The sequence below is a fragment of the Neltuma alba genome, unplaced genomic scaffold, assembly GCF_004799145.2.
Source record: "Neltuma alba isolate B1F8T4 unplaced genomic scaffold, ASM479914v2 tig00012635_pilon, whole genome shotgun sequence".
Taxonomy (NCBI): domain Eukaryota; kingdom Viridiplantae; phylum Streptophyta; class Magnoliopsida; order Fabales; family Fabaceae; genus Neltuma; species Neltuma alba.
The window spans coordinates 1-9,776 of record NW_021637074.1 but is presented as its reverse complement, the minus strand read 5'-3'; the positions used below and the strand labels follow the sequence as shown (position 1 = coordinate 9,776).

Here is a 9,776-nt window from a genome sequence, read left to right as displayed (position 1 = left end):
ACTACCTTCAGTTCTAATTATAAGATCTCACTTATAGTTTACAAACAAAATTTTATATTTGGACCGGAGATAATATAACAAGGAGGGAGGAAGCACCTCCGTCTAGGTCTTTAGTCTTTAATATAAGTTGCTTTTACAAAAATGATTTGGTTTAAAATTTAAGCACGTTTAATTAGGTTTGTTCATCAATTTTATCTCTACAATTAATGTTTAAATATAACTATTTGTCTTTTTTTTCTCTCCTTCATAATCTCATTTAATGAGTAAAATTGAGAAAAAATTTTAATTTGAGATTGATGTAATGAGTGAATTATTTTTTTTTTTTATGAGTTGTTGAGTTAAAGTGATTTATATTATAGATGAGGGGGAGCAACACGGATCCGAGTAATTTTTTATCTGAAAAAATAATTTTTTTAAAGTTAACTAACGTTCCCTTTTATTCTGCTTTTTTAACTGTCAAATCTAACAAATTCAGCTAAAGAGCAAAACTAAGGAAATGATTATCCATGGGAAAGTGCGCATTAACTTTCCTCTATAAATTTCTCGGGGTTGTGTTAGATTCTCTTTTGTAAAAAAAAAAAAAAGCATTAAAATCTTTTTGTTAGTTAGTGTGTTGTGATATGATTGGCTCAATCTCAGTCTCTCCCGACAAAACAAAAAGAGCTTCGCCTCAATAAATAAACAGTAAATGATTGCAAAACAATTATTCAAAATTTTCAAACCATAGGAAAGCGAGAGAGAAAGAGACGGAGAAAGAGATAGTGAGAGAGAGAGAGAGAGAGAGAGAGAGAGAGAGATGGGCTGCAGATTTTTGGGATGCGAAGCAGAGGGTACCAAGAACAAAACGGAACTTTCGGTGTGAAACGATGTCGTTTCCAGGGCAGGACCGGGACCAGAACAAGAACCCTAGCCCTAGCCCTAGTGCTCCATCGACGAAGAAGAGACCATCTAGCTGGTCTAACGTCTGGCTCAAGAACACCAAGCCTCTCAAGCATATGGTGGTCGCCATGCAACTTCAGTCCCTGTCTCCTCCCGGCGACCCCAAATTCAAAACCCTAAGTCCCAATATTTTCCCAATTGACTCGACCCTTCTCTTGTCCGACGAGCTTCTCCTCAGAATCTTCGCCAAGCTCCCAGATTCGCAAAGGAAGTCCATTTCTCTTGTCTGCAAACGGTGGTTGAATCTGCAGGGGCGGCTCGTGCGGACCCTCAGAGTGCTTGACTGGAACTTCGTTTTATCTGGTCGTTTGATTCATAGATTCCCCAATTTAAACCATGTAGATATGATTCCTGGGTCGTTCATTTCGCCGCGGAATTCGGGTATTTATCTGAGTCACCGACTTGTTTCGATGCATATTGATTCTGGATTTTACCCCAATTGGTGTTTCGGGGAGGAGAAAATCTGCTCCCTGTTGATGTCATCGATAATGGTCTGAAAGCTCTTGCTAGTGGGTGTCCCAATTTGCGTAAATTGCATGTTATTGGTGCTAGTGAAGTGGGTTTATTGAGTGTGGCTGAGGAGTGTTCGACGCTGCAAGAACTGGAATTGCAGAAATGCGATGACAGTGTTCTGCGAGGGATTGCAGCGTGTCAGAATCTGCAGATCTTGAAATTGGTTGCGAATGTTGACGGTTTCTACAGCTCAGTGGTCTCCGATATTGGATTGACTATTCTGGCTCAAGGTTGCAGACTGGTCAAGCTTGAGCTTAGTGGTTGTGAAGGGAGCTTTGATGGGATCAAAGCAATAGGAAAGTGCTGTCAAATGTTGGAAGAATTGACTTTATCAGATCACAGAATGGACGAAGGATGGTTGGCAGCGCTTTCATTTTGCGAGAACTTAAAGACCTTGAGGATCCAATCATGTAAATGGATCGATCTTAATCCTGGACCCGAGGAGCATATGGGTTCATGTTTTGCACTTGAACGGTTGCATTTGCAAAAGTGCCAGTTACGGGACAAAAGTAGCATGGGAGCTATATTTGGGGTATGCAGGGCTGCAAGAGATATTATCATCCAAGATTGCTGGGGATTGGATGATAGTATATTCAGTTTTGCAAGCATCTGCAGGTAATGTCCTATTCTGCAGTTCTTGTTATTTCCCAATTACACGACATGACTGAAATTTTTTTGCCATTTTGTCTTTATGGTTCTGTATCGAAGTATTTTTGAAGTCATTTTATATGCTCTTCAATTTTCGGGTTTTGTTATTTTATATTGCTTATGCGAACTGTAAATTGCACAGCGTCAAAATTTTTGTTGCTTTATGCATTACAGTAAATAGCGTTATGCTGACCGTCAATTCAAATTCTTCATTGAGAGGATGATATATATTGAATTCTGAACTAAAAAAAACCCCAGGTTATATTTAAATTGAGGACAATGGGAAGAAACTAGGGAAAGTCAAATTTAAAGTGTGAAATGTTATTCTTAATCATTCAAGTTATCAAATATTTTCTTGTTATTCTCATCCATTTCCTGCTATATCGATATATATAAAGAAAAATTGCTGGGTTTAATTCTAAATGAGAGAAAATGTCACTCTTAAAAATTTCATTGCTGGCCATTTTCTTCAATTGAAATGTAGTTTTAGGAACCTCCATGGTCCCATTGCAATGATTTGATCTTTTTGCAAACTCTTTTCTTTCATAAATTCACCTTAAGCTTGAGTTAACTCGTTTCAGTCTCTTGGTACGACAAGTTTTCAGCAAAACTCTGCTCAGCTTTAATTATTGAAAAAATCTAGTCTAAGAACGTGAACTAGACAAAAATTACCTCAATAGGATCCTAACATCGGTAAATACTCCCAGGTTAAGTTACTATCAGATTTTAGATATTTACCATAACATTTTAAGAATGCCATTGCTAATTTTAAGAGTGTTTTAAAGAATTTGTAGTAATTGTCCTAAAACCTTACACCCTGCTTGATAAATACAGAGGAAATGCGATGATATCTATTATTTAATATCCAATATATCTCTTATGAGCAAGTGATGCTGAAATGGAGATGTCCTATATATATTAGACTTGATTACTATTGTTGCCGTGTGTTAATGGTTTCGCTGTTGCTAGTTGACCCTTGACAAGTTATAAGCAAACGCGGTGTTCTGAACAAAAAAACTGATAGCTACTTCTCTATTGCAGGCGGGTGAAGCTTTTAAGCTTAGAAGGATGTTCATTGCTAACAACAGAAGGTTTAGAGTCTGTAATTCAATCCTGGAATGATCTCCAGAGCCTTAGAGTAGTTTCCTGCAAGAACATAAAGGATAGTGAAATCTCACCCTCTCTAGCGACCATATTCACCGCACTTAAAGAATTAAGATGGAGTCCAGATACCAAGTCTCTTCTTCCATCAAGTCTAATGGAGGCAAGCATGGGAAAGAGAGGAGTTAAATTTTTCAGAAGAACTTGACGATTCCTGAAATTAGTTGATCTGTAATCATAATAAAAAGGATAATAAAGTAGGCCTCAGTCATAGAAACAGATCGTTGTTACTGACTCTTAGTGAGAGTTGTATCAATATATGTTCATTTAGATGGTTAACATAGATACAGACGATTGAAGTTTTTCTTCTGATTTCATCCGTTTGACTGAGGAGGAAATCCAGAGATGTAATTATGTAATAAAATGTAGAGAGCTCGCTCTAAGTAGAATAAACCCTTGTTCAATGTAATTTTTTCATTGCCCAACTATTTTGCCATTCGTATACTCTGTTTTTAGGATGAATACGTATTATTCAGCTAGATAGAGAGAGAATTGATCTAAGTCCCTTCTAACGTTGGAAGTTGGACAGAGAAACTTGTATGGCAGACAGGATAAGTTGTTTGGTTCAATTAATCGTTATGCTTATTTGGTTCAATTAATCGTTATGCTTATTTGGTTCAATTAATCGTTATGCTTAGCTAGCTTCATTTATTCTATACTTTTTCCTATTATATACCACAGAAGTTGCTCAGACTGTTCTGTTTTTATATAACATGATTGGATTCTCTTGCATTCGATATGGTCTGAAAAATGTTCCCATATTGTTATTAATATAACTTTCTCACCAAGTCCTTTAAATTTTCCCCAACCTGTTTAGTTTCTTGGAGGGATAGGATGTTAATATTCCTTTCTTTCATTACTCCCACCACATCCATGGATTTGCAAGACAAGGTCCCAATGTTCTGGTGACAAATACGATCTTGTTCTTATAAACTTACTTCTTTAGCCGTATTTGTGTAGAAGAGTACACTAGCTCTTTTTCATCCAGCACTACACTAAAGCAATGATACAACAGTTCATGCTTATTTGTCTTTGTACTTGGAGCTATACATTGTGTTACTTTTGGACAATAACCTAGCTTTACATTAGTTGTTGATGACGTGGTACAACCCTTATTTTTTATTTGAATTTGGGATCAGTTATAAAATAGAAGTGGAGTTAATACTATCTTCGATAATTAATATAAGAACTAGTTGACTAATTTGAATAGATTAAGAAAATTAGTTAAGTTAGTTATTTGTACTAACTCTGTTTCTTATTATAAGCTTCAAATAGCTAATTTATAGATAACGAACAATTAATTAAAATTAGTTAAAAACAATAAATATGTTAGAAATATGTTTTTGGCTTCCAAATACACTCTTATAATAATTGACAAAATGGATGAAAGAGAAATAATTAAGGGCAACATTGAAAAAAAAAACATTAAATGTCAAGACAAGTTTAAATTGAAGCTTAAAAAACAGATCACATCATTTCCCAAATTTGAAGCTTATAAATATATAAATAGGATTGGGGGAGTAGTAAATATGTGATGTTTTTTTTTAAATATCTTGACTAATCATTTATATTAGCTAAAATTATCATTTGTTAAAATATTTAACATGTACAATTATTACAAAAATTATCTTTAAAAAATGGATAAATATGAAAAACAAAGTGAATTGGGATCTTATATTTAAGACTAAATTGAATGTCAAACTAATTTTTATATTAAGTACTAGGGGTAGCATATCACAGCAATTAAGGAAACATAATTGAATATGTCAAGATTTATTATTTTCAAAATCAGAGGTTGCATTTAGTAAAGTGGAAAACTTGGCATTTGGTTCTGAGAGGTGTTCTTAAATAAAACAGAAGAAACACACACACACATGTTGCAAATAAGAGAAGGTAACTTGGCTTGTCATAACTCTGACCAAAAAAAAAAAAAACCCTAGCTTGTCATAACATGGCTGACATCCAATAATGAATAAAACGGACTGAGATAAAATGTTTTGAAAATTATTACCACAATGTTTTAAATAATTTGTCCAATCCTGGCCCCATAGAAGGCAGGGAGCGACCTGACAAAATCGTAGCCCTTTCTAGAGAAAGGCCTTCCCAACTTGGCTTTTATACAGCCCAAGTTTTTAAGTGCAAGCACCTTAAATATAGTTGCCTTTAATAGAATGATATGTATGACAGCAATAATAATGATAATAATAAATAAATAAAAAATAAAGAAAGAAATGCTCAATATTTCTTTGACCTTAAAATTCCACTTCCGCATGTTTCAATGGCTATACTCTTGTATAGTATAGTCACCATCAACTCAAGGGTTCATTGGTCTGAGCATGCAAGCAATTATCCACATTGGTGAAAGTCACGAATAAAGTTGGCCCAAACAGAAAAAATCAAAGTCATTAATAGGGGCCCATTATATTAAAATATTTTTTTTGATCTAGTACTTAATATTTAATTTAATACATATAATTTTTATTTAAGTCCTTGTAGTTTTTTATTGGGTTCTTATAATTTTCTCTATTACAGTACAGGTATTGGTTCCTATATTCATAATTTTTTTAATTTTGTCATATGAATTTAAATAAAATCAAAATCAACTAAATTATAAATTATATATAGAAGCAAGGAAAAAAGCATGGGCATAATTTTTTTGTTTTTATATTTATACTAAGTAAATTTTATTTTTTCTAAAAAATGTATTATGTATTTTATGACAATTTACATGCCGCTTAATTAGCATCTGTATCAGCATAATTAACCAATTATAAGTATAAGGACTAATGTCTATAATTGATAGAATTGTAAACAGCCAATAAAAAAGAGAAAAAAATTACATGATCTTGGTTAAAAGTCAAGTGAAACCCTAAGGAGCAACGAATCAAATTTCTTATTTATATTAAATATAAGTATTTATGAATTATTTTATCTAGGTTTTAGTTATCTTTTCTCAGTGAGACAGGTTTGTTGCCTCAAAAACTCTATTTATACCCCTGATTCTGAATAAAATAACGGCGAATGAGAAAATAATCTAAGTCTTTAAATTGTCTTCTTAAAAACTAATTGGAAAAATTTCATATTATTATAATCATTAATATAAATATCAATATAATGTAAATAGATATAAAATATGACATTTACAGTAACTCATTCTATTTTAAAATTGTAAACATCGTAATGTTCTATTCAATTATAAATCCACTAAAAAAACCTGGTTAAATAAAAATATGTTCTAATTAAATTGTAAACACAGGTACAGGCACACCATAGGAAAAACAAAGCCAAAAAATCTATTTCACGTGGCATGAATCTGGAATGACTATGGTTTTCTATTGGGACAGTTCCTTTTTTATTATTTATTTTCTCTGCTTTAATTTGTTATTGACCAAACTATTCGGACGGTTCACCGACTCAATTAAGAACACTTATAGCTAGTTTTCTTTAGAATTTAAAGCCTCCAAATTATTTCATAAGCATTCAAATATATTATTACTTAAAAAATTTTCATATAACAAAGTCAAACCCTTATTTAATCCCTCATTTGTTCTTTTGAAGACAAAAATACATATTAGTTTTCTAACTTTGTATATGATTTCAGTTTAGCCAATTTTGAAAAATATGTTTTTAGCCTTTAACATTAATACCACTGATTTAAAATGATAATTCTCAAGGATCAACACCATTTCTAGTCATTGAAGACTGGCCTCGTTTTGATTTTGGTCCGTGAAATTTAAAACCAATGATTTTGGTTTCTAGAATTTGATCTCATTATGGCCTATTAAGGATTTTTTATTCCTAAAATAATGTTTTTGGTCCCTAAAATGAGGATTTGAAGACCAAACCTCTGGGTTTCAAATTCCAAGAACCAAAATGATGTTAAATTTCAGAAACTAAAGATAATATTAATCCTAATTTTAATGCAACAATCATTATTATTTTGAAAATTAAACTTAAGATGTTAGCATTTCACAATATTTTGTCAATATCTAAAATTTCAATGTCAACATTTTTTAATTAATGGTGTCAGGATTAAAGTGCTAATGGAAAAACACTTTAATTAAGATATCAAAAATAAAATGTGTAATTTTGAATTCTTTAAATATTTTTCTTGTGTTTTTTCTCGTTGGTCAACTTAAATGAAGCAACTTCATTCCCACATCTTTGGATCCTACGCATAATACAAATACTGTGATTAAGTGGCATCATTAAATTATTAATTAAAATAAATAAATATGAACAAATTTGTCTAGATCGGTGCCACTTGTCTCTAACTTCAAATAAACAGATCATATAATTGCTTACCATGAAGATTTGAGTTAGCAAATTAATGGCTGTCCACAAAGATTTGTCTTCATTTTAATTAGTTCAATGTTAAGCCTCTATGATATGGTTTTCTATTTGTTGTACTATTTTATTTTAAATTTTCGGTGTACATTAATTTAATCTATTCATCAATTAATAAGGCAATAAGAAAATCTCAGTTGTAATGTATTGCACAACCATACCATTATTGCAATATAATGATGGTTTTATAAATTAATGGTCAAGGCTCTGCGAACCAAAAAAAAAAAAAAACGCTTGTGAAGAAAAAAATATTTTTAATAATTTTTACTTGATATATTATTCTTCAATATAGTGCTCTCAAGAATGATCAAATTAGGGTTGATGATTATATAATTAAAATCATATCATAATAAGTTAAAATTTCTCTGAAATTTCCTTGCAATTACATATATCTTTCTTTCATTTTGTTAAAACCAATATGAACCTTTTTTGTAAATCTTATTAGTTATTACAATTACAAAACATATTAAGAATTCCCTTTATTACTTTTAAAATGATATTATAACATATATTTATATCATTTAAAATTTTTCAGAAAATATCTTTGTAATTTATTCTTTATTTTCACCAAGAGAGATTAATTAACTGAATCATTTTCTCGTATCAATCTGGAAATGGATAAAAATGTTTTGATATTAAGGAAAGAGAGATTAAGAAAAGGGGTTTATGGGTTTGAGAGATTAAATTAAAAATTAAAAAAAATCTTGATCTCACATGACAAGATTCTGGCAGTGTGCATGTTGTAAACTTGTAATAATGAATATCTTTAATGGGAAGGGTCAAACGCAGCTTGCGCTCTTTCTCAAATTCATCAAATATGTTTTGGTCACATATACTCTCCTCCTCTTATTCGTAGGGTAGAGAAAGAGAATTTTTTTTTTTTTATATTTATGTGAAAGAGAGATTAATATTTTATATGAATGTAAAATGTCATCCTTCGTTTATTATTATAGTGATTGTTTTAAAATAAAATTCATACTCCTAATAGATTGACTTCAAAAATGATCTCTCTTAACCACCTCAGGCTAGCAAAGTGGCAAAGGTGGTTTAAGGTATGAATAGGTCAAGGGTTTAAAATTAGTGTATGAAGAAAAGAATTGTCTCCTTATATATGAAGAGAAATGTTGGTTTAATTAAACTTACCATTTGTGTCCTTAACTTGAATTAACATTTTTTAATTATGGATATGTATATAGCATCACAATATAGTTTTTTTTTTTTGGGTTTATAAGTCTAAATATTAATAATTATAGTTTTTTGTGTGTGTGTGTGTGACTGTGAAATCATGTGTTAATAATTAGATAAATTATATATATATATATAAAAAACCTTGCTTGGAAGTCGCAATATATCTTGAGTCTTGATATGCTTTAATGACTTTGTAACAACGTCAAAATAAAAAAGATCTTACCAAATCAATTAAGGAGCTACAATACATTTTAAAAAAATTCCCATTCAATTAAAAAAGACAGGACTTTATCACAACTCACAAGATCAAAATATTCCATGTGTTATTGACAATGTTAAATGTCAAAGCGTTAATTTATTATTTGAGTCAACGAAGCCTTTTAAGAATGTTGATTATATTTGAAATTTACCAATGGCATCAATTTTTCCCCATCGAAGTGGAGTCATGCAATAGAAGCATTTAATAGAAAGATCGCACGTCATCATTATTATACTTTTTTTATTTTGGTTCTATATCCCTTTTGATTGCACCATGTATACATTCACTTTTATAAATATTGATAATCTATTCTCTCTATATATGATTGGAAGATTGTTAGTCTTCTTCTTTTTCTCAATTTCTCTTCAAATCATGATGTTAAACCTAATTCGAGTTGGTTGGTTAGACCAGTACCTGATGAATCAATCCTTTAGCCAATCTAGTAAAAGGTTTAGATAGATCAACTAGATTATATTTTATATTTTTCCCATTTTTTGTTAAGCCTTGAAATGGTATTGTTTCGAGTTAAAAAAATAGCAATCTATTAGATTTGTACCTGAATAACTCTATTTTGTGTTGGATTATGTGTGGTTTATGCAAGAATATTTCATTTACTTGTGAATTAATATCTTTTTATTTAAACATTACTTTCTTTAGGGTTATATATGAAGAGTTTTGTATGCATTAATTATGTTTATACCACCTCCATTCCTTAATATAA

The 9,776-nt window shown here is 31.0% G+C and overlaps 1 protein-coding gene across 1 annotated transcript; it reads left to right on the top strand.

Annotated features, from left to right (window-relative positions):
• The first annotated feature begins 751 nt into the window (after positions 1–751).
• On the top strand, positions 752–3,701 carry LOC114729450 (F-box protein At5g07670-like). Its single transcript, XM_028916444.1, is given in 3 exon segments — positions 752–1,394; positions 1,397–2,067; positions 3,142–3,701. Coding segments are annotated over 3 exon segments (1,467 nt in total). The 5' UTR covers positions 752–866; the 3' UTR covers positions 3,410–3,701.
• The last annotated feature ends 6,075 nt before the right edge of the window (positions 3,702–9,776 follow it).